The sequence below is a fragment of the Syngnathus floridae genome, chromosome 5 (genome assembly GCF_059516105.1).
Source record: "Syngnathus floridae isolate MCC-2025c chromosome 5, RoL_Sflo_1.0, whole genome shotgun sequence".
Lineage (NCBI taxonomy): Eukaryota > Metazoa > Chordata > Actinopteri > Syngnathiformes > Syngnathidae > Syngnathus > Syngnathus floridae.
The window spans coordinates 4,478,703-4,501,975 of NC_142417.1; the positions used below are offsets into that span (position 1 = coordinate 4,478,703).

Below are 23,273 nucleotides of genomic sequence, written 5' to 3' on the forward strand. Positions count from 1 at the left end.
ATCGGTTCATAAAAAATAAAATATCTCGTTTTCGTTGGCGTCCGTCTGCACTACGACACGGAGCTATTCGATAGATTTAGCAAATTCCAAATTTTGGTGAACGCCACATTCCGAGTGTGCACGATGACGACACCAATGGTGTAGTCCATATGTAAACTGACACCGCTTCCTGGTGCGGGATTTCCTCATAATAATAATGGACGTACAAAACGAAGAGTCGAGGACTATCTAAGAAATCGGTTCCGTCGGCCAACGGAAAAGTTAATCAGTCAATTTACTACACAATGTAAGTATTCGAGATGGCAAATTATTGTCCGTGTGTTGTCGGCGAGGCGGAGGAAAGATGCTGAATGACGTCGGTGGAGAAGGCTCCATGGAACTTTTCCCATTCGTTTTGAGATAAAAATTTGATTTATTATGAAAACAGTATTTAAATACCATTCGTTTGAGTTGATTATTAAACTAAAATGTTTTACGAGCATTTACAGCCTTTTGTTCTCTGGTTTCCTGAGATAATTGATCAAATGGATGCTTCACCACTTTTATTATTATTCTTGTAGGAAGGGGAATTGAGAAAGTTTTTATCTTTTTTACACGAATGTGTAGTGTGACTGTAGAGTTAATAACACGCCGCCCATTTTGTAAACGCACAATCTGAATCTAAATTAACCTGCTCTGATAAACTTGCCAACAGTTTGTTCTTCAAGAACTTCTTGAACTTTATGAACCACTCATGTCAGCCAACACTAATTAAGCACATTGTTTGGTTTACATTTTCTTTTTCTATGTTAAATTGTATTTATATTAAAAGTATTGCTATATTTATTGATCATTTTTGTGTGTGCGGGAATCGGACAAAGAGTGTTTCAGTTCATTTAAGTCAAGGTACCACTGTATTCTTAATTATTTAAAAAGAAAATAATAATAAAGCCGTGTGGATTGAGAAGTAAGGTATAAAGTTTTACCAGTAGTTACATCAATCTCATAGAGTTTTCATTTTTCATGGCCTTTTTCTTTTTTTATTTGTCCTCCAGACGTTTTTTTTTTTTTATCTTAAGTCAGCGTGAAGAATGTCCGACGCCAACAAAGCTTCCAAGGATGTGGCGTTGTCCTCGTCAAGGGTGATCTTTGTGGTCTTCGTCCTCCTGCTGCTGGACTTGCTCGGGTTCACCCTCATCCTACCTCTCCTGCCCTCCATCCTGGACCACTACGCGCACACTGGGGTGAGTGGGCCATCCTTTCTCGTACATGAGGAAACAAAAAGAAGACTCTTCAGTGTGCTTGAAAACAGTTGACACAAATTTCTTGTCAATGAAAGAGCGCTTTTGTGGCCCAATTTTCCTCGCATTTCAGTCAATTGGTTTTACTCGTGTGTGTTGTGTGTCCTCATGATGTTTTGTGCGACAGGATGGTGCCTATCAATCACTGCAGAGTGCTGTGGACATCTTCAGAGAGGCGCTTGGAATTCCTATGGAAAAGAAGTACAACAGCGTCCTGTTCGGAGGTATTCGAATAAATAACGTGATCAGGTACGGAATATTTGCTTCATTTCTTCGCTGTGCTTTTCAGGTCTGATCGGCTCGCTTTTTTCCCTGCTGCAGTTCTTGTCATCTCCCATCACCGGAGCTCTGTCGGATCGTTACGGCAGGCGACCTTTACTCCTCCTTACGACGGTAAGCCCTTTGCTGCGTTTATTGAGTTCAGTGTTTAGTTTTTTTCCAAACCAAGATGGTCACTTAATTGTGAATGCAGATGGGGATCATGTCTGGCTACGTGGTGTGGGCTCTGTCCCGAAGCTTCGCCATGTTCCTTTTGTTCCGAGTGATCGCAGGAGTGTGTAAGGGCAACGTCAGCCTCTGCACCGCCATCGTGGCCGATTTAGCCGACCCCAAAGCTCGGAACCGCGGGATGGTACGTGCACGCACATATGCACGCCTCAAGTGCATTTTATGCCAGATCTACCTTGTGTCTTTTGCTGTAGGCCATGATTGGCGTGGCTTTCTCGGTGGGCTTCACCGCGGGACCTCTGATGGGGGCGTACTTGGCCAAAACCTCAGGGCACGTCTTCTTCCAGACGCCGGCCTTGCTGGCGTTGGCCTTCAGCATCGCAGACCTGGTTTTCATTTGGCTCATGCTGCCTGAAACGCTTTCAGCGCATGCCAAGGTCAGTCGGGGAAATGCAACCATTCAGCCACCCGCACTCGTTGGTTTGATTGACAAAAGTATTTGGACACCTATCCCTGAAAAAAAATAATAGCCCATAATCGCAACCTGTTCTAGCTGAAATGTTTTGTGGAAACCAAGAGTTTTTTTATTTTTTATTGTAACATGTCTCAAGACTTTTTTCACAGTTTAGTACAGATTGTCCATGGTTAAAAGTGTCTTGGTGACACTACTTGAATTTATACAAGATATTGTAACATTTTTGTATCTGTAATATATAAAAAGAGTTCTCTTGCTACGAAGGCAACCTAACTCAAGTTTGTGCTTCAGTCAGAAGTTTGTGAAGCTATAATTAATCACCGTTAAATGAAAACTCTGCATGATATTGCAAACTCTTATTATTTTATGATTTTTTTTTACAATCTCATTCCAGGGTTCCCATTCTGGCTTTGGGGATTTTCGAGACCTGCTCAGCCCGGGGGCCTTGTTCAATTTCTCTGCTGTCACGAGAACCAAAGATCCACCCACAGAACAAAGTAAACACAGTACCATTGTATGGTCTAATGTTTTTACATGTACGTTAGTAAATTAAGAGGTAACAGATTATGGGAAATTGACTTTTTCATTTTTGTATCAAGTTCATTTGGGCAACTGTGGCATCCTTCATAACTGTCTCGGCAGGAATGCAGAGGCTGAAAGCGTTGGGTCGGGTTTATTTCTGCTACCTCTTCCTATTTTCCGGCCTGGAGTTCACGCTCAGTTTCCTCACGCACCAACGCTTCCACTTCACTAGGTCTGCACACCATTACGCAACCACTTGTGCAAGAAATGCACCTTCTTCTTTTTTTTAAACAGTTTTCTCGTTTTATACTTCAACAGCATGGAACAAGGAAAGATGTTCTTCTTCATCGGCATAATCATGGCATCCATCCAGGGCGGATACGCACGCAGAATTAAACCTGGACACCACGTCAGAGCTGTCCGCATGGTAGTAGGAGCTTTAGTCAGAGCGTCTGGAAAATGCAAGGGGGCAAATGTTGACACCGGGCCATTCTTTTCCCAACTCCTTGCTTTCCTGATTTGCACGAGTGAGCACAATGTTTAGGTCGTATCTCCACTTTTCAGGCCATCGCTGCACTGATCCCAGCGTTTATTCTCATTGGACTCTCGTGGAACGTCACGATGCTTTACGTGGGCTTGGCTCTCTATTCCTTTGGTGAGAATAATTCACAATTGTTGCCCCACTGTAGTACTTTTTGTAGCACATTATTAGATGCATTGCTCTTTTCATTGTAGCGGCAGCAGTGGTGGTCCCGTGCTTATCAACACTTGTCTCTGAACATGGTGAGTCTTTTTTTTTTTTTAAGTTAGTATGAAGGTTAGAAAACTTTTGCAATAGTTTCAATATTCGATCCTTCCCCCAGGCACGGCCAGTCAGAAAGGCACAGTAATGGGCATCCTACGAAGTCTGGGTGCTCTGGCAAGAGCTCTGGGGCCAGTTGTGTCATCATCTGGTAACTATAAGCTTCTGTCTGCCATGTGTGTGTAACAAATTTGTTTTATAACCTGTTTTTTTTTTAGTTTACTGGCTGGCTGGGGCACAGATCTGTTTCCTCGTCACGTCAGCATCCTTTGTGATACCTCTGATTCTGCTAACCGGCGCCTGACGACGGCTCGTCTCTGCTCATTGTGACACCGTGAATGTCTTCATGTTTACATCTGCTCATTTGTGATGGAGTCTCACAAGAAGAGCAACAAGGCCAACGAGAGGAGAGGAAGAGTGTGTGTTGAAATCTTTTATACTGTACTATTTTGTCACTTTAAAAAAGTCACACACGGTTTAGGTGCCTTAAAAGAAATCTATTTTCTTCTCATTAAAATTAGTAAAAAAAAAAAAAAAACACTTATATTTTGATTTTAAATGTGTTATACTGTATAATCAAAGATTTGAAACAGTAAAAATTTTATCGATTTAAGATGATCATTAATGTAATAGAAAATATACCATATCTGATTCGCAATCACTTAAATATCATAAAGAAGATGTGACAAGTTTTTGGGACGTTTTTGTTTCATTTTACTTTGAAAACATAATTATTTCAAAACAATTATATTTATATTTATATATATATATGTATATGTATATATAAATAAAATCTAGGGGAAACTGAAAGGATATATTTTTTGTACTCCGAATTTGAAGTGTTTCGCATTAAACGTGGGTGCAGTACATGGCGCTGCCTCTGCGTGTCGCCATCCGCCGGCTAAACACGCCGTGGGTCTCGTAACGCTCGTTGCTTAGAAGCTTTGCTTGGATGATACCCGAACTAACTTCCCAATTTCAATTACGTGGACAATGACAGCACCACGACGGACTCTAAGAGATTATACACCGACGTGACGACGTAAAAAGGGAAACTGGAAAATGGAGAAGGTAGATAAAGGAAAGGAAAATACGGCGGTTACGTTGAGCTAGCATGCTGGCTCGTAGCTAGCTGTAGCGTTGCTAACTTTTAAGGGAGAAAAAGAGGAGCTAAGACTAGTGTCTAAAGTGCTTTCACGAAACACAGCAAAGTTTGCTCACTTTCAACGTCAGTTTGTTTGATTTGATAGCAAATTAAAATATTCATCACATGGATGAGTTGACTTTCTGTTCGTTCACTAAAGTTTTGAATCAGCTTTGTGCTGATTTAAAGCATTTAAAATGGCCGCCAGTATACAACAAATGTAGCCCGTGAAGCATTTTAATTTATATTTGTTTATTTGAAATGATGCGTACGGTTTTATTTCCACTTATTCAGGAGGGCCAGGTGACACCTGCTGAGCCGACATGTCACTCGGGGAGGGGAACCGAGTCAGCTGGGCAACAACGCAGCAGCTCGAACCGTCATGTGATCCTCTCTAACCCCCACCTTTTCCAACACGAGCCAAGAGGGTAGGCGCATCCATTAAATATGGCATTGAAAAGCGTCAGCGAGGGATGGGGGCTCAGTCAAACGCATAGCAGTAAAAGAAAATAGTTTTTGTTATGTTAGACTGCAAACTGCAAACAGCAGGGCCCCCAAAACTGAACCCTGTTGAACATTTTCCAACACTGGGTCAGAGGAGAAGGTCGAGTAATCAAGACTAACGCAAAACGTTCTATCATATAATTTAAATGCCTAAAAATTGTAAATATGTATCATATAAACCAAATCATGTTCTCTGTCTCTTGTTTTTGGATTAAAGCAGCCAGCCATTGAACCGGAACCCTCCGTCAAACATTAATGGCGGCGACTTGTCCTGGAGAGCAAAGGTTAGACGTCCATCCTTCAAGAGTGAAATTACACAACCAAGTAAATCTGATAGCAGATTTCCATGGCCCAAAATGTGTTTATTAAGTAAGCATTTTTTAATTTTGCTGGATTTCACACTTTGGGTTTGATACTGCCCCACAAAATGAGTTTCTCCATGTTTGGCTCTTGAGCCCCAAAGAGTTGGGGGGATGTGGAATGGCTAATTCCAAGGAAATTAGTATGCTTCAGTTGATCATGGAAGTGTTTTGAGGACAGCATGTCAGGAAAGCACGTTTTAAATTGGAGGAAAAACTTGTCCACAATGCTTTTATTGCATGTAAATAAACTGTTGACTCAGAATCATGTGAACCTCCACAGGCAACAACAAACAGCAATGACCCCTTTGTTCAAAGCGGCATTGTGCATAACAACTCAGGGAACACACAAAGAAGAGGTAATCCAGTAATTCTTATTTGTTACATCCTAATGTGTTGCTACCCAAATTGACCCGATTTAAACATTTAAAACACTAGAAGAGAGAATTTTTCACAAATTGGAATTTTGATCTATTTTATTGTGTAACCATGAATGTTAAACACGTGGTGGGTATTTTTTATTTTTTTTTAACTGGTAGTTTTTTGAAAATCAAAGCGTCAAATCGGGGTAGGAGTAATATATCAAATGGTTTGTTACCAAGACATGATTGGATGCCTGCCTTGTAAACAGGTTTTAGGGATTCCAGATCGCCGAGGATAGCAAAACCCGCTCAGGGCGACTTGGCCCAATTTGAGGTGAAAATGTCAGACTTCCCGCAGTTGGATGCCAGACCCTCGCACGCTCACAAAGACAGCCAGGGGCCAAAAGCGATGGCGGAGAGACGCCGGCCTTCCTCAAAGTCAACCCCTCCCTGGGCCGATGTGCAACAGCAGGTACTTTGAATTAAGGATAACATGTTGTTTTTTTTTCCCAGCAACTTAGACTCTTTCTGTATTTTTTTTATATTACACAGACAGCCATGAGAGGATCCCCGACTGTACCTGAGCTCAGACAACCCAACAGCCACGTCCCCGCTACCCCCACAAACCACCCCGCAATTACATCATGGGCTAATGTTGCTTCTCAGCCCCCCCCAAAAGCCTCTCAGAAGGAAAAGACTGTTGTGCTGGTAAACTTGCCATTTTCTAATGCCGCTTGCTGCTTCCAACGCGACACATAGTGTTGCCGTCACGTTTTGCAGACTGAGGAAACAGACAGACAGCAGCCGGGAGAGGGAACAGCGGCAGGGAGGAAAAAACGGAAGAAAAAGAAGAAGGGAAAAGAGGCAGATGCCGCCAACATGGAAGCTGAGGCAGAACAGTCAACGGTCCAACAGGAGCCGCCAAAATTTGAGGTGAACGGCAATCATCTTGCCTTTGACTTCGATACAATTAAATGAATTTTGGTGGTTTTGGGCGATTTTAAAAAAACATCAAGCGGTTGTCAAAAGGTCTGTGGTGGTTTATGTAAAATAATCACCTGAGGATATGTATTGCTAATTGAAGATTGGCCCAATATTGTTCAGGATGAAGAGGAGTTTCCGGGTCTGGCGCCAGCTCGGATTTTGTCTCCTCGACCGGCAAGCAATAGAAACTCTGGAAAAGGCAATGCAGTGAGGGCCAACGTACGTGTGATCCATCAGACATTTCATACAATCTTGGCACGTACTAACTGAGAAAAAAAATGTTTTTTTTAAACTAAGGAAAGTGAACAGGGTGAAATGGTCCCAAACTGGGGCAAGAATGCTACCAGAACACCACCGACAGAGGCAGCAAAGAAAGAACAGGTGAGGATTTTCCTCTCATAAATATAAAAAAGGTATTTTTAAAACGTAAATAAAAAGATACATCATTTTAGCATACTTATTCACGTTGGGGAACAGTCAAGGTACCATTGGTAAAATAAAGTTATTTTGTTCATGAATTCCCAGAAAGCCGAGAAGACGTCCGGGAAGAAGAGCAAAGCTCCCGTGCAGTTGGACATCGGGAACATGCTGTCTGTCCTGGAAAACAAGCAGAAATCTCAGCAAGTCAAGCACAACGTCATTTCAGGTGAAATTCACGCTCCGGGTGCAAGCCATTTGGAACATTGCAACCAGCAGTGCATTTCAATCTCGCCTTCTAGTGGTCGGAGGACTTCCTGTCATCCACAAGCAAACGGCGGTCCAGAAGAAGACACCCAGGCAGCAGGAAAAAATTGCGCACAACCCGCTGGACTCCACAAGCCCCATGGTGAAGAAAGGCAAGCAGAGAGAGGTTCCCAAAGCCAAGAAACCCACTGCTCTTAAAAAGGTTCTTTCAACATTTTATGCTCTTTAGTTTTTCTACATGCGCATTTGCAGCAAACATTTGTGTTTGTTATAACGCACTTTGTGAACACATTCTAAATGTATGTGGGCATAATTTCTGTCATCCTTAGGTCATCCTCAAAGAAAGAGAGGAGAGAAAGCAGCGACGTTTACTGGAGGAAAGAGGGGTGCTACCTGAAAACGATTCAACGGTCACCACTGATCCGATACAAGACGAGGAACTGTGTGACGCTAATCTGACAGGTTGGTCCTCATCTCAGTTCACAATAAACATGAAATCAAAACAGACATTAACCAGGGTTTGTTTTTTGTTTTTGTTTTTTTAAATCCACTTTCCCAGCATGAGCGTCCAAGTCACTTTTCTGCATGTCTTTTCACATAAAGCTCCTTTTTGTCACTTTGGGTCCTAAACCATCTTTTTGGTGAAACCCACCCATGTTCCTCAATTTCTTGTCAGACGAGGACGCCGGTGCTGTTTCGGGAAGTGACGAGCAGCCAGCAAACGAAACGTCAAGAGAGGGTGACGGACAATCCGATCGAGTGCAAGCTGACGAGCAGCAGATTATACAGCTCGACTTGTCCGTCACTGTGCCGGATCGACCCAAAATTCACAGCAGGAAGTTCAGAGAGTGAGGAGAAATGCAGCTTCTCTTCTTCTTTGCTTGTTTGTGACACATTGCGCAATGTTTTGTGGCATTCAGATACTGCAGCCAGATGCTCAGCAAAGAGGTGGACCAGTGCGTGACGTCTCTGCTGAAGGAGCTGATCCGCTTCCAGGACCGCCTCTACCAGAAGGACCCCATGAAGGCTCGCATGAAGCGCCGAGTCGTTATGGGCTTGCGGGAGGTCCTCAAGTACCTCAAACTCCACAAGGTCAAGTGCGTCATCATCTCGCCCAACTGCGAGCGCGTCCAGGCCAAAGGTACAACTGTGTGTCCCTTCCTCAAGCTTTTTGCTTTGCATTGACACCTGAAGTCCTAGGAACATTTCGTTCTTGCTACTTTGTGGACCTAATAAGCGCCATTCAGCGGTCCGTTCACGTTTTCAGGGGGCCTGGACGAGGCACTCCACAAAATCATCGACACGTGCCGCGAACAGGAGGTGCCGTTCGTCTTCGCCCTCTCTCGCAGGGCGCTGGGGCGCTGCGTCAACAAGATGGTGCCCGTCAGCCTGGTGGGCATCTTCAACTATGATGGCGCACAGGTCAGTGAACTCATCGTGGGCGCTACGTTCCAGACCCACCTGCCTTACCTGAAAATTGGTACCATTCAAATATAGATCTATAAATGTTTGACCCCTCCCACATCCTTTAAGCATCTTTTATGTTTTACTGCAAAACCCATAAAAAATATATATTGCTATAAATAGAATTTCAAGCGAGCATGGATGTGACAGTCTATTTTAATTCCTATGTTGTGGATATTCAATAAGTAGCGCTTCTGACCCCACAGGACTACTACCACCAGATGATCGAGTTGTCTTCGGAGGCCAGGCGAGCGTACGAGGAGATGCTAGTGAGCGTGGAGCAGTCCGTCCAGGCGGAGTGCGGCGACGGAAACTTCTCTGAAGAGCACAGTGCCACCAAGCTGATTCAGCCCGAGGAGTCAGAGCCAGAGTCTCAGGAGCCGGAATACAGTAAGTAACGTAAAGGCATCTATGTATAAAACTACTATATGCTGAACATTCCCCCCCACCCAAAAAAAAAGATAAAAACTAACAAATCCACTCGAAAAACGAATTAAAACTAACTAACTATTAAGTATTTTTTTGTACAACTTGCTGTTCTCTGACAAGGAGCCGAATGGCAGAATTCATGATGAATGCTCTCCTCCCAGGGCAGCTGTGGAGGAAGCTGCTCGAGAAGGAGTCCAGCTACAAGTCATTGAACTTTGACACGTGGCCCAGTGAATGTACCGAAGAAAATGAAGACGAGACCAGTTGACAGTGGCGACTGCGGTGAGCTTCTCACGACAATAGGACAGGATTTAATTTACCAGGTTCGATGTTCTTGCTCAGAGTGGGTGGGGTGGGGTGAGGGGGTGCGTGGGGTGACTACATCATGTGATTGGTTGACTGCTGTAATTCTTATTTCCACTTGGGTGAAATCATGTCGTAGTGTCAAAAAAAGATGATTTGCTGTTGACACCTGCAAAACGTTTTAAAATGTTGGGCGAAAAATGCACAGTTTGTTTCCTTTAAAGTCAAATTGGTAGACGTTCCAGAAGTCCAACAATATTTATAAGCAAGACTAAGTTTAAAGAACAGCTAAAGTTCCTGAGTTAGTTCCTGAGAGATGCCAGACGCGGCAAAGTTTTTTGAAATCTTTCTACCACTTGCACTTATCTCCAAACTAGCTTCAAATGCCAACCATTTAGTTTTTACCTAGTAGCTCACGCCCCCAAAAACAGCTAATTTTCTTTCACTTTTTCACATCTTGATAATGACACTACTGACTTTCAATCGTTATTTTGAGTTTGTTTTATGTTAACTTTTCTTTTAACTTCTTAGGACCAAACAAGTGGCATAACGTACAAATAATCCCGCAATATGAAGTGAATGACAAAATATTTTGCCTTTATTTGACTGCAAAAAGAGACACGTACTTTGTGATTTTTATTTATTAGTTGTTCAAAAAAAAAAGAAACTAATATGTATACGAGTGTATGTAAAGACAGGCCATATGTGATGAAAGATTGAGAAGATTGACTACCTATTTTCAATGATTCCAATTAATAAATTACATTTTGGCATCAGGTGACGTCCCCCCCCACCCATTCCTCTGTTACTTATCATTCTTTCCACAAATGAATTACCAAATTTCCAACCAAAAGACACAGATCAACACGATGTTGAGTTGGGGCACCAAAAGTCTTGATACTAAAAACAAATCCATCCTGTATCAAACTTCAATAGGTTGAAGACGTTTTCCCGAAAGGTGGGGTCAGGATGGCGTCTACGTATCCGTTGTCGATGAGATCGCAATCCATACGAGAGTGTGTGGGCGGCAGCTTCTTGTGACGTTCCAACTGGAAGTTCTTTTTCTGAAGCAACAACATTTTACTGTCCACCATCTCGCTATATTCCTCAGGGACTTTCTCCGGTCTGAGAACCTCCATGTTCTCGAGGAGGACGACGTTGTCGGATGTCACCTCTTTGACTCTGGTGTAGTCCAACTCCAGCCCGGCATGTGTCTCAATGTGCACATAGCTGCTTTGGTTTGAAAAATCACCGCAGCCATCTTCCCGGTTGACAGCAGGCGGCATCTTCAAATTCTGCTCTGCTCGGTTGTCCTTAAGTTGGTAGTCGGAACTGAAGCAGGCCGAACTCACCGAGCTCCTCTGCTGAGCCGTATGATCCGACACAATTAAGTAGTCGACCATGTAGTCCTTCCAGGCCACCGCCGGAGGGAAGTCCTGGTGGATGATCAACGCGCTGGCGAGGTCTTCGGGTTGCCCACTCTGAATGGAAAATTTGGTGTTAATTCATTTATGCTATGACTTCAATTTAGAGAGAAGAGCAGGATTATTTTGAAACAAGAACCTTGACCAATTGGAAGTCAACCCCTCGTATCTTTGGAGCCGGAACAGGCGGAAGCAGACGCCGTATCACACTGAAGAAAACAGGTACAAATGTGGGGTCAAGAGGCTTAAGACTGAGAACTGGCAAAGGGGTAGCGATATTAAGAAGAGACATACCTTTTCCTCTTCAAGACCATGAGCCAAAGTGCTGCGAGAAACAAAAAGCAGGAGAGAGCCAAAACTAACACCCAAAAGGGTTTCTCCTTCCGAATACCTACAGGAAAATAAAAAACACTTCAACTGATTGATCAATTAGTGTTTGTCTTGAGTCAAAGCAAAGACGGATTCACGCACTGTTAGGGATCTTCATGTAGGAGGCTTCGCTCCACGAACTCCAGGAGCCGTGATCCAGTCGGCACCGCAGCTGGACCACAAACACCGCCCCGGGATGAACGCCGTAGAGTGTGAATTGGGTTTGTGTCCCGGCCTTGTACTCCTAGAAAATGACACCACCACACACAACAGTCACAAAATGGTGGTGGAAATAAGCAGAGTAAGAACAGTAGGAAGACCAACAAAACATTTTTATCATGTCAGGGTTTCATGTAGTCTCCAAAATATATTGGGTCTTTACAATTCTAGATTTTTCCAATTTAAAAATTGGCTCAATAAGCTTGGGGAACACTGACCTAATTATTTCGTACCTTCCAGTTGTTGTTGTCTCCTACTCGTTGTTGTTCTCTGGCTCTTATCTGATATTCCAGCGTGGCCCAGCCGGACTTGATGTCCACGTTCCCGGGATGCTCCCAGCTCACGTGCAGACTCTGACTTTCAACTCGGTCCTCCGTCGAGAGCGTGACGTGTTCAGGTGTGTCAGGCTTCACTGAAATGTTGCAACCATGCACGGCAAAACTTAAAGCCAGTTGTTTCGTCTGGCCAAAGCTTGCTTATTTTGATTTTGCCAAGTGGTGTTTAAAGAAGCATCCCTCGGGGGGGCCGGGACACAAATGCCCCGTTAAAGCGTGCACTTCACGTTATCACAAAACCAAAACAAAGGGATTTTTATGATCAGATGTTCAACATGTTTAACACCCTTTACAGACCAGTTCTGCTTCATTCTGCTTGATTTCTCTTCCTTGTCACGCTGTAATTTTCCACAGTTCTTGGCAAGCTGCATGGGCTAATAAAACCACAGCAACCATTAGTGTTGACATACACCCACGATTAAGCAATCGTCAATAGATAGCAAAGTGAATGGCTGTTTGTCAAAATACTCTCCATGATTACTTTCAGATACACCTGACATGGAACGTTGCCGATTTTGTTGGGGTGAGAAGTCAGTATTACAAGAAATGAATATTTTTAGCAACTTTGAGATCATACAACCAGCTTGGGATGAGAATCAGAAATATTTGGTAAACGTTTCAAAAAGAAATCGGATTCATAAGCAATATTACAATTTTTGGAACAGGAATCGCTAAATTCTTATCAATTCCCATCTCGAAAGACATCGTGGAACATTTTGGGTTTCTCTAAACATCAGATTGTCACGTTGATTAATACTTAAGGATCAAATTAAGTGGATTCAAGACTCGCCTAATTCATCCAACTGTTTTTTTGTTTTGTTTTTCCCCAAGGCTCACCAATTTCCATCACGTCGATCTTTAAGACATCCGAAGTGGCGTTCCCCAGGGCGTTGGAGGCCACCACTGTCAAGAAGTAGTCAACCCAAATGGACGTGTGGATTCTGTCAAAGAAGCAGGTGTTGTTTCCAGCCGAGCTATAGTCTGGACACTCGTGTGTCCCCTCCAATCTGGACAAACAATGTTGGCCATTAAAAGCAAAATTGCAGTCATCAATTGAAATGAATGAAATGATTTTGCTATGGAACTAAACGGACAACAATCGTGTGTTAGCACGCAACTTGCCTCGTTAGCGAGTTGACGTTTATAATGTATTTTACAAATGTATGTATTAGGGGTTTTTTAAATTAAAGAACAAAACAATAGTAGTCATTTATTTAATTTCGCACACTTGAATATGATGCTACAACGCACAAAGGGAAACCTTCTGACCGTTCTCTTTGGTAGTATAGGCGATGTGTGGTGGGAAGTCCTCCGTCGACACCTGGCTCCCACCAGCAGGTGAACGTCTCCTTCTCGGGGGACTGGCAACCAAGCAGTACCGGTTTTCCAGGTGGAGACCGGTCTGGAAACCAGTGCATGACAAACACAATGGTTAAGGTGTTTTCCAATCCAACTTTTTCCATTTGATCTTTAAACAATTAATTAGAGGTGGATATTTTTAAGAGAAGTAAAAATCAACTGAGGAAATGTGGTTGCACAAGTGCGCACACCCTCTTACAACTGGCTGTGTTTAGAATTAACTCATCGAATTTAAACTTATAAAAGGGTGTGAACACACCACTCCAATTAAAGTGGCTCTGATGGATGTCATATCAAGTTAAGATGTTCTCGTAGGCTTTTTTTGGTCATGTTTTTGCTTTGCAGAACAATCCTGAAGTTTAATGCTAACGCTGACTGCTATTTGGGAATATTCATGATTGCCTCTACCTTGACTAAAGACCCAGTTAAGGCTGAAGGAAGAAAAGAAGAAAAAGGTGCTGGCACCATTGTGCTTCATTGAGTGGTATGGTCTCTTTTTGGTGCTGACTTGAGGTAAGACTATGCACATTTTTACTTCCTCCTACTTTGAACTTTGTTAGCCTGATCACATACTTCCCCAAATCATTTTCAAATGTTTTTGCAAAGCACAAATAAGAGGAAAAGGTCTCTTCTGTCAAAAGAAGCCTCGCTTTAGAACCGCTGTTACCAAAATAAACCAACTGACTGTTGCAATGGACAGCCGAAAGCAGCAACATTATGATTGTGGCCACGCACGTGTCCCGCTTCATCCTGTCACCTGTTGGGAAAAAAAACATCAGCACACACCTTTGTGGTTAACATAATGTGACTTGGCTTGTTGCAGTGTTTGGAGTACAAATAACAAGTAAAAGGCATGTGAAGGGCAAACAGGTGGCATTGTTTTGTACAATCCTGCAGAGGTGACAAAAATACACATGCTGTAAATAATTACAGATAACTGATTTTATTTAAAAAGGGCTAGTAGAAGTAGAAATTCAATTTCTATTCAACTCCTTAAGTGATCTTAAAGCAGCCAAGCAGTTATTTTGTATTTTATTCATATTTTCATTGTTATATGTGAAACATTGCATTTTTGAGAGAGAAAAAAAATCTCCCAATTAAATATTTTGTGTTTAATTTCTCATTAAAACATCCACACTACTTATCTGAGCAAAAAAAAAAAACAATTTTACTTTGCTTTCAGGGAGAATTTACTTTGCTGTTGTATTCTTGCCCCTTGCAAAACATTCTGAATTGAATAGCAAAAATTAATATGTCGCTTTAACTTACCTCCAAGCCCGTCATGGAAAATCCAGCGCTTATGGGAAAGACAGCGCGTCGGGCACAACAATCATGCCGACGATGAGCTGCATAGAGGCGGACCGGAACGCGGCTGGGTGAGTGGGTGGATGGGGAGGACAAGCCTCTTCTCGCCCGGCAACGCGTGGAGCGTACCTGCCAACAACCGATATCGTCTAGGAAGACAAGTGCTTGCCTACACCCAAACCGTGCATTTTTACGAGTTTCGTATACCCCTCACAATCCTAACATGCTTTTATACACACAAGTGAAATGCTTTCTCTTGCGTGCGTAAGCGTAAGAATTTGGACAGCAAGGTGGCTGACCAAAAGAAAAACCAGAGCGCAACACGACCCTGCGTCCTCGCCTTCGTTTCTGTAGTGAGTCATCTCAACGATGAGACGATCTTATCGTGGGCCAAAGCCAAAAGTGGGCGTGGCCGCATCACTTGTTTGATTGCTTCTTTCGCGGAAGTAACTCACTTGTCGCCTGTCTTCAAGATGACTTGTGTAACTTTCTTTTCTTTGGTCTAAAATCAACAACTCTGTGACTCTAAATCATGGCGGCGACTCCGGAGCGGTCGGTCAAACTCAACCCGCTCAACGAAGAGTGGAAGAGGCTGTGCGACGTTTTGGACCGAAGCCCCGGCAATGGATGGCGAAGACTCGGAGAGATTGTGGCCCAGGACCGGCGCTTCAGACTCAGGTACATAGAAACCAAATACTGGTACTGGATTTGTTTTCAACTCCAGAAAAAGGCAGCTGGGTTGTGTTGTATTTTTCTCTGGAGACTCAACTCCAAGTTATTCATGAGTTGATTTTCCATAATGTGCCCCCTTTCGAAATGTCTCCTCAGTGCAGACAACTTGGAGATGTGCTCTCTGAAGGTCCTGCAGCCCGACGGCAGTCCGAGCCACATGCTGCTGATGCTGCTAGCGGAGCGAGGCTGCACATGCGGTCAGCTGATGGACTTCCTTCGCGCACTGGCCAACGCGGAGGCCCTTCACTGCCTCCAAGCGCCGGGTACGCTCCAAACCACCCACGGTCATTTTTATGGTCACCTTTAGGAATGACTTGTGTTTTCTTTTTTCAGCCTTGCAGATCACCACCCAGCCACAATCGGTGTCGCTGCTGTGTGGGCACAACTTGCACCTCAGCTGCCAAGCTGTTGGCCCCTCGCCAGTGCAGTACCAGTGGTTCAAGTCCAAGGAGGAGGTCAGTCCCACCTGTTGCACTCACACCTCCAACTGGATACGGTCCATTTGTGTCACTTGTCGTAGTGTCCATCTGGAAAATCAACAATTCAAATGTTGCCACCTGAAGTGTTACCCTGATGTTTTTTTCTCGTGTGTGTTCCACCGCAGGTGCCAAACGGCTCCACGGCTGACTTGGCTATCAACGGCGTCCACGTGAAGGACGGCGGCTTCTACATCTGCCGTGTCAACTGCGGCGAATCCTTCCAGTTCAGTCAGTGGGCTCAAGTGGACGTCCTGGACGTGTCCGTGTCGAGCGGTGAGCCCTTGATGAGCACTGTGTGATCATGTGACCAGTGGTGGGAAGTAACTCTCACCTCTCAGCTACTATCTATTCTTTCCATCAATTTTTCCATTTTGTCGGAAGGCTACACCCGCCAGTCTTCGGATGGTCATCTGGAGGTGGCCCTCCAGCCTCGCCCGCAGCGGTTGCTAGCCGGCGCCGCCCTACAGTTGGAGTGCGGCGCAGCGGGCTGCCCCATCCCTCGCTATCAGTGGCACTGTGACGGCGTGCCTCTTCCAGGTGCCACCAGGAGGAAACTCACTGTGAGCTATAAGAGACACAATTGACTACTTCTCACACACGCCGCCAAAATGTTCCCACACGCTATCATACACACTTTGGGAACGCTAACTCCAAAGAAAATTTCAATGTAGTGTTTGCCCGTCTGACTTTGCGTTTCTGCTTAAGATCCCAAACGCCACGCAGGACCACCAGGGAAAGTACCGCTGCAGGATCATCAGTGGAGGCGAGAGGACGTGGACCAGCGAGGTGGAGGTCTTGATCGGTACGTCAGCCAGCCTGTTAAACGCAACTACTTCTGTAACGACATCTAAATGCTTATTTGTGTTTTGGGCTAAAAGCTCCAAGTGCACCGGTGCAGATTTCAGGACCAATGGAGTGCTCCGAAGGTAGAGTCTTAAGGTTACACACCGTAGCTGCAATCACGTTTGAAAGGAGGCATATTGTGCAATTTAGTGTATTTTGACATTTGTGGGGAAAATTGCACAAACCATATGCAAACAATATGTCAATCTGAGAGCTGTTCCTAATATTTTGTGTCTATTGCTTTTACATTTCAAGTATAAAAATAAATTCTCGTCACGCCAAGTTCTAATTGTTTTCTTCTCAATCCTAGATGACATTTATGCCATTGGAGGAGGTATTTCCATTCACTATACACAAATGTATATTCTTGCTTTCATCTGCTTCTGCTGCCTTTTGTGTTTTTTTTTTTTTTTTTTTAGGTTCCACCGATTTCCTCCTAAACAGTGTCCCTGAGCAACTACATGGTGAGCGTTGTTCCACATATCTGCCAAAATAGTCACTTTAAAATCCAAACCAGGCGACGGTGATCATAACTCGCGTGTTTTAATCCAACTTTGTCTTTCCGCCAACACAGCAACGGACAAGGTCGCCCTGCTGATAGGCAACCTGTCCTACCAGAACCACCCGCAACTCAAAGCCCCCATGGTGGACGTATACGACCTCACCAACGTGTTACGGCAGCTGGACTTCAAGGTGGTCTCCCTGCTGGACCTCACCGAGTTGGAAATGCGCAACGCCGTCCACGAGTTCCTGCTGCTGCTCCACAAAGGGGTCTACGGTATATTTCCGCCCGGGTCTCGCGTTCGGGATGTCGGGGTGATTGCGGGCCTCTCGTCGGCAGGCTTGCTGTATTACGCCGGCCACGGCTACGAAAACTACGGCAACAGCTTTATGGTCCCGGTGGACGCACCCAATCCGTACCGCTCGGCCGACTGTTTGTGCGTGCAGAGCATCCTCAAGCTGATGCAGGAGAAGGAGACGGGCCTCAACGTCTTCTTGCTTGACATGTGCAGGAAGAGGTGAGTCCTTGCCAAAAAAAAAAAACAAATCATGAGCCACTATGTAGCGGTGGGGTTCACAATCTAGTCAATAAATCAGAGTTGGACACCTTGACCAGCAATCAAACCATCATTTCCAGGAATGTCCATGACGACAGCACGCACAATGTCGTCTTGAGGGTGACAGCTAATATTGTCTTTGGATACGCCACGTAAGTTTGAATCTCCCTCACGTTTCCCCATAGGGGGATAAAAAAAAAAGTAAAAGTTGTGTTGTGGAAAGGTGCCAAGATGCTGAAGCTTTTGAGCTGAGCTCCAGCGATTTCACCAACGGCGTCTTTGTCAAGTTCTTGAAGAAACGCCTGCTGGATGACGAGAAGATCACCGTGGTGCTGGACAGAGTCGCCGAGGGTAAGGAACATCCCATCAGAGGAATAAAAGAGCAGTTTTTTTAAAGACTGTTATAAATATTGAAATGAGTTGCAGGGCTTTATTTCGACAAAAATAGTGCTTAGCTGCCATCTTGTTGCAACTATAGGGAATTATGAAGCTTTTTAGGGGCAGGGCTTCATCTCATGTCACTAAAACCTGCAAAATATTCACTTCAACTGTTCATTATTACACGGGTGTACCTAATGAGATGGTCACGAAGTGTTGAGGCGACTAAGCAGTCTTGTCATGCGCAGACATGGGCCAGTTTGACGCCACCAGGGGTAAGCAGGCGCTGGAGATCCGCAGCAGCCTGTCCGAGCGGCGGGCCCTGACCGACCCGGTGCTGCCCGGTGCTGCCGACCTCCCCCACAGTCAACAGTGGGCCAAAGCCCACGGTGAGTTGTCACTCAGGGTGGCAAATGCGTGGAGTGAGCGGCCGTTGATGTGACTTTGCCGCTTGCAGAGCTTCCAGAGAGCATGTATGTGGACTTTGAGTGCGGCGCTCAGATCAAGTTGGGCTTTGCCGCCGAGTTCTCCAACGTTCTGGTTGTTTACACGCACATCGTCAGGAAGCCCGCCGAACTCTCTACGTGTCAGGCGCACGTCACCGACTTCCCTCAGGTCGCGAAGCGCACAAATGAAGGGAATCTTTGACGAGTCAGTGCCTCAGGACTGTTGCTCGTCTTTTCAGGAGCTGGACGTGGACCCAAAGGCAATGAACCGGAGCACCCCGGAGGACACGGGTGTCTACCTGCTGTCCAGCCACCTGCCGCATCATTGTCTCTACACCAGACTGTGCTCACTACAGAAGCTCAAGGTGAGTTAACCACTTCCTGTCGCAATTAATACTGGATTGTGTCATACTGGATAAGTTGCACTAAAAGGATCACTAAAAATATTTGGTACGAGAAGGAATGATACCTAACACTGCATTGGGAGTTGCTCACTTATAGAAATGATTTTTAACCACAAACGCTGCACAGCACATGTAGACACACAAAATAATAGTAATAATTCTTAATCCTTTGCATAAAAGAACTAATATTACTGCTGGCAATTTTGACTGTCCTCTTGGATAATGCAAATATCTGTCTTATACTGCCCTCTGGTGGCCAAGGCGCACTGAACAAATTCTTTTTTTCCCCCCAGTGGCAATTCCTAAAATAGAGCAAGCTTGTAAAAACTGCAAAGAAATATCAAATTCAACTAAAGAAAAGAAAATGCTCAAAATGCCACGCATAGCTATAGAAAATGATTGGCTGTGATCCAATTGGCCTTATGTCTTGTCCACCAGGATGATCTGGTGTTCACCGCGTGCCTTCGGGGCGCCTCGGCAGCCATGGACGCCGACGACAGTGTCTCTTGGACCGAGAACGTCAACATCGGCAAGCCGCTGATCGCCCGCCTGGACTTGCATCAAGCCACGCGGCAGAACAGCTGCCTGCTGACGTGCCCCATGCCCCACAGTCCCACGGCCCACTACCAGCATCCGGAGCACAGCCACCAGCATCACCGCCTTGACGTTTCCGCGGGTGGGCGGACGGTGGGCGAAGGTGTGGCGGCCTACGGCTCCAGCATCCCTATCGAGGCTAGCGACGACGTGGACGAGCTGCATACAGCGTTCATCGAAAGCCTGCAGCTCCAGCGGTCCTGATTCGCTGGTAACTGCATGACTGTATTATGCTGCCACCTGGTGGCCAAAAGCGAGCACACCAGTAGCAACGGCAATAAAACAATGAAATCAACTGTAGCATTAAATTATGAAGCACAAACCGTTTAATTCTTTAGATTCTGTTTATTACTCTTATTTTCTTATTAAATATAATAGTGTACAGTTTCATTTATTTCAATGAGAAACAATAATTTGCGATAACAGGGTTTATGAGCATAGTTCTGAATGAATTAAATTAATAACTCAAGGCAGCGTTGTATTCACATGATTTTGAAATTGAAAATGAAATTACACATGAAAGTATTCCCAAATCCTACAGAGACATTTTTTGTGGACCTGTGTTCACATTTCTCAACTGACTCAAACCATTACAACTATTCTCATATTATATTTGAGGTGGTTTTTTTTTTTTAAACAGGCCAATTTCAGCCCCGCTTAAATATAAATGTGCATTAATTATTGATCCCTGGTGTATATTAACTAAAACATATCACAGATGACAGAAGTTGTGAAATTGACCTTGTACTGCTGCGCTGTGAAATGACTTTAGCTGTCATTCCTCTCCTATGACAGGACCAGCGTGAAATATTAGCTCAACATTAAAATGTCAGCCTGTGGGACGTGCCCCTCCCTCTCCGGCGACAGAGCAGCCTGACTCGAACGCCCGCGGGCTGTGAGCTGACATCACGGCGGAGGCGTCACCGTGATGCAGCAGAGCTGAGGGGGAGGGAACAAGAAAGAACCGCTCCGTTCTGCAAGAGAGGACCCACGAAATATCATCATCGTCCTCCTCATCATGATGCCGGCCTCCTGGATGCTTCTGCTGCTGGCCTGCTGCGGACACGGCAATCCAAGTATGTATACTGATGATGTTCAGTGTGAGCGCGTGTTTACTTCTTGTCCTTCGAGTCACCTGGTGCAGAGAAACCGTCAGTGGGTTTTTTTTATGCAGTTTTAATGATAAAATGAAAAATGCATTATATAATGTAAAGTATTTTGTATATAACAGATTTTTTCAATAAATGCTGTTGCTTGATGTATATTTTGTATGTAATTTTAGTTTTATTAGCTCGCAAATGACAAACTGCAATCTGTGTACCGAACATATTTTTTGTCAGAGAGTGTCGGCCAGATGCTGCCCGCGGAGCCAGGTGGTGATTTCCCGTCCGATGTGCGGAGTGTCTTCCTTAAAGGTAAAAAAAAAAAAAAAAAACACAAAAAAACTCCATAAATATTGTAGTAGTGTGATTCTTTTTTTTTTTAAATGTTTTGTTCAACACAGATAAAAGCCACACGGACAAAATGGAAGTGTCGAGTCCCGTCAATCTGACGCTGCAATGCACCTGGACGGACAACGACAACAAGGTGGACAACATAACTGGATTCTGGAGAAAAGACGAGCGAGATATTGACAACAGTCACGTGACGCTGCGGCAAGAGAACCAGCAGTTTCAACTCCAAAGAATGTAAGAAACTTTTTACCACCTCTAAAAATATCATTTGCTCTCCAACTACCACCATAGTGATCCTCATTAAAATAGCACTGAACTCATCTTAATGGTTCTACGCGAAGGATGAAGAATACATGACTGAGCACTGTGACATAATTGCTGTCTGCACATTTCACCGTTCGTGATCAAAAGTGTTTCAATAAGTTTTGTTTTTGACGGGCAAAATGATTGTTAACAAATGCTTTTATATGGTGTCCATATCTTGCCTTCTGAGGTTCATCATTAAAGATGAAGAAAGTCTAGGGAATTACTCGTGCGTGTTTGGAAAAGAAGCAAAGGCTGACTTCATTTTGACAGGTGAGTTTTTCCTGAGAAGTGCATTTTCACAATAAAAATCCCCAAATTAAGGAATATTTTACCTACTGAACTCCTCTTTTAAAACATTCAAATTATTTTACTTTTCAACACTTCCATGGCTTTTAATTTCCATTTCAGCTCTTTAGTTTTCTTAAGCAGTTTCTACTTGCATTCTCCAATTATGATGACGTTGGCCATTTTTTGGGCACTTGTCCACCAGTGCCGCACATGGGCGACGTGCGGGACAAGCCGGTGGTCAGCTATGTTGGCGATTCGGTGGTGTTGCTATGCAAGATGGATGACAACAAGCCCAAACCCAAAACCTGGTTGTGGTTTAGAGCCAACGGCACTGACAAGGTGTGTAGCAAGCTTATTAATATTTGTATTCTTTTTTTAATATTATTATTAATTTTCTCCCGCTCTTGTTTTAGGAGCAGATCGACACTGTGACGGAACCTCAAAAGTATCAAATGAAAAACGACGAAAAGTCCACGAAGCTGCACGTGTACAATCTGACCCACGACGACTCGGTTCTGTTCTACTGCAGTGCTGTGTTTGCCATCGGCGCGGCCGTCAACCACCTGGAGCTGAAGGTAAGTCACATGACCGCTAACGAGTAGTGTTGAGGAGTATTTCATTCGGTCTGTGCTTAAAAGGTAATCACCATTTACGAGCCATTGAAGCCCTTTGTCGCCATCGTGCTGGAGGTCCTCGTTCTAGTCGCAGCCATCTTGCTCTTTGAGAGTAGTCGGTCCAAGAAGGCCCAAGCGCAAGATGGTATGTAGGATCGGGTATCTCATGAGGAACATTTACTTTTCATCATAACGCAAGTGGCGGTGGTGCATTTGTGCTTAATGTAATGACCACCATCAGCCTCGGGGGACGAGGTGGCCAACGCCGAGGCGCCGACCACGAACGCCGAGCCCCCCACCACCACCACGGTCACCACGTGAGTACCCACAATGCACTGCCTGACTTTTGTGCAGATGTTGATGTTTGTGACCTCTTCTTAGGCCGTCGGGAGAAAGCAACGGATTGGACGAAAACCCCTCGGCCAGGCAACGAAACGTTGAAAGTGTCGCTCAACAAAAGCAATAAATGATTTATGGATTTGATTACTATAGCTCCAAATCCAACACGTAAGCTCTAGCATTAAGCATTTTTTTTTCAAACAGACAAATGGCAATAACCGCACCTTACAATGCTAAGGTGCTGAACACATGGTGCAAATCACTAAAAGTAGTGCTTAGGTGCTGTGGTATTTGAAGTAATACAGGTGTTAGCACTCATATTTTATTAACATAGGACGTCCCGTGTGTCAAGGTGCACTGTACTGTATTGTAAATGCACTTTTTGTTTTCCATTGAGAATATATATATATCTGCCGTTGCGTTCAATATTTAATTGACAGTTTTTGTAAACACTGTCATTAAAGTCAATGTGTAACAAATAAGGTTTCTGTCAATTTTTATACAGGATGAATTTATACAAGTAATTTCATAATGTGTATTTTGTTTTATGAAAAAAAATACCTTTTAT

The 23,273-nt window shown here is 44.3% G+C and overlaps 5 protein-coding genes across 12 annotated transcripts; 4 read left to right on the plus strand and 1 right to left on the minus strand.

The window, feature by feature from the left end:
- Positions 1–115: 115 nt before the first annotated feature.
- Positions 116–4,219, plus strand: slc75a1 (solute carrier family 75 member 1). The gene is made up of 13 exons (XM_088376229.1): positions 116–286; positions 1,035–1,223; positions 1,408–1,504; positions 1,570–1,673; positions 1,753–1,911; positions 1,982–2,164; positions 2,597–2,699; positions 2,845–2,956; positions 3,043–3,151; positions 3,289–3,379; positions 3,460–3,507; positions 3,588–3,677; positions 3,745–4,219. Exons 2-13 carry the CDS (start codon positions 1,071–1,073, stop codon positions 3,828–3,830), a joined length of 1,335 nt encoding a protein of 444 aa, XP_088232355.1. The 5' UTR covers positions 116–286; positions 1,035–1,070; the 3' UTR covers positions 3,831–4,219.
- Positions 4,220–4,428: 209 nt separating this feature from the next.
- Positions 4,429–10,535, plus strand: secisbp2 (SECIS binding protein 2). Of its 3 annotated transcripts, none has more exons than XM_088376208.1 (17): positions 4,429–4,597; positions 4,965–5,098; positions 5,392–5,458; positions 5,817–5,892; positions 6,165–6,367; positions 6,448–6,603; positions 6,676–6,828; positions 7,000–7,098; positions 7,177–7,260; positions 7,405–7,525; positions 7,599–7,765; positions 7,893–8,025; positions 8,240–8,411; positions 8,484–8,704; positions 8,831–8,985; positions 9,234–9,417; positions 9,618–10,535. In XM_088376208.1, exons 1-17 carry the CDS (start codon positions 4,589–4,591, stop codon positions 9,722–9,724), a joined length of 2,241 nt encoding a protein of 746 aa, XP_088232334.1. In that variant the 5' UTR covers positions 4,429–4,588; the 3' UTR covers positions 9,725–10,535. The 3 variants fall into 3 exon arrangements, with proteins under 3 accessions (XP_088232334.1, XP_088232336.1, XP_088232335.1); XM_088376210.1 differs by having other exon boundaries at positions 7,000–7,086; XM_088376209.1 differs by having other exon boundaries at positions 5,395–5,458.
- prlrb (prolactin receptor b) lies at positions 10,383–15,132 on the minus strand. The gene is made up of 9 exons (XM_088376228.1): positions 14,735–15,132; positions 14,151–14,222; positions 13,376–13,508; positions 12,944–13,113; positions 12,005–12,183; positions 11,655–11,796; positions 11,478–11,574; positions 11,323–11,392; positions 10,383–11,240 (listed from the first exon to the last, which is right to left on the minus strand). The coding sequence occupies exons 2-9, from the start codon at positions 14,212–14,214 to the stop codon at positions 10,689–10,691; spliced, it is 1,407 nt and encodes a 468-aa protein (XP_088232354.1). The 5' UTR covers positions 14,215–14,222; positions 14,735–15,132; the 3' UTR covers positions 10,383–10,688.
- On the plus strand, positions 10,688–20,649 carry malt1 (MALT paracaspase 1). 6 transcript variants are annotated; one of them, XM_088376204.1, is made up of 22 exons: positions 10,688–11,405; positions 11,675–11,773; positions 12,065–12,168; positions 12,938–13,062; positions 13,811–15,448; positions 15,599–15,765; positions 15,836–15,957; positions 16,107–16,254; positions 16,363–16,541; positions 16,687–16,783; positions 16,860–16,907; positions 17,135–17,158; positions 17,244–17,288; positions 17,399–17,602; positions 17,666–17,843; positions 17,963–18,034; positions 18,106–18,233; positions 18,509–18,649; positions 18,718–18,875; positions 18,946–19,071; positions 19,549–19,915; positions 20,500–20,649. In XM_088376204.1, exons 5-21 carry the CDS (start codon positions 15,303–15,305, stop codon positions 19,906–19,908), a joined length of 2,343 nt encoding a protein of 780 aa, XP_088232330.1. In that variant the 5' UTR covers positions 10,688–11,405; positions 11,675–11,773; positions 12,065–12,168; positions 12,938–13,062; positions 13,811–15,302; the 3' UTR covers positions 19,909–19,915; positions 20,500–20,649. The 6 variants fall into 6 exon arrangements, with proteins under 6 accessions (XP_088232330.1, XP_088232328.1, XP_088232332.1 ...); XM_088376202.1 differs by having other exon boundaries at positions 11,675–12,168; XM_088376206.1 differs by lacking the exon at positions 17,135–17,158 and having other exon boundaries at positions 11,675–12,168.
- On the plus strand, positions 20,630–22,852 carry emb (embigin). The gene is made up of 9 exons (XM_088376231.1): positions 20,630–20,780; positions 21,045–21,119; positions 21,209–21,392; positions 21,652–21,734; positions 21,955–22,091; positions 22,166–22,327; positions 22,391–22,511; positions 22,608–22,683; positions 22,748–22,852. The coding sequence occupies exons 1-9, from the start codon at positions 20,723–20,725 to the stop codon at positions 22,830–22,832; spliced, it is 981 nt and encodes a 326-aa protein (XP_088232357.1). The 5' UTR covers positions 20,630–20,722; the 3' UTR covers positions 22,833–22,852.
- The last annotated feature ends 421 nt before the right edge of the window (positions 22,853–23,273 follow it).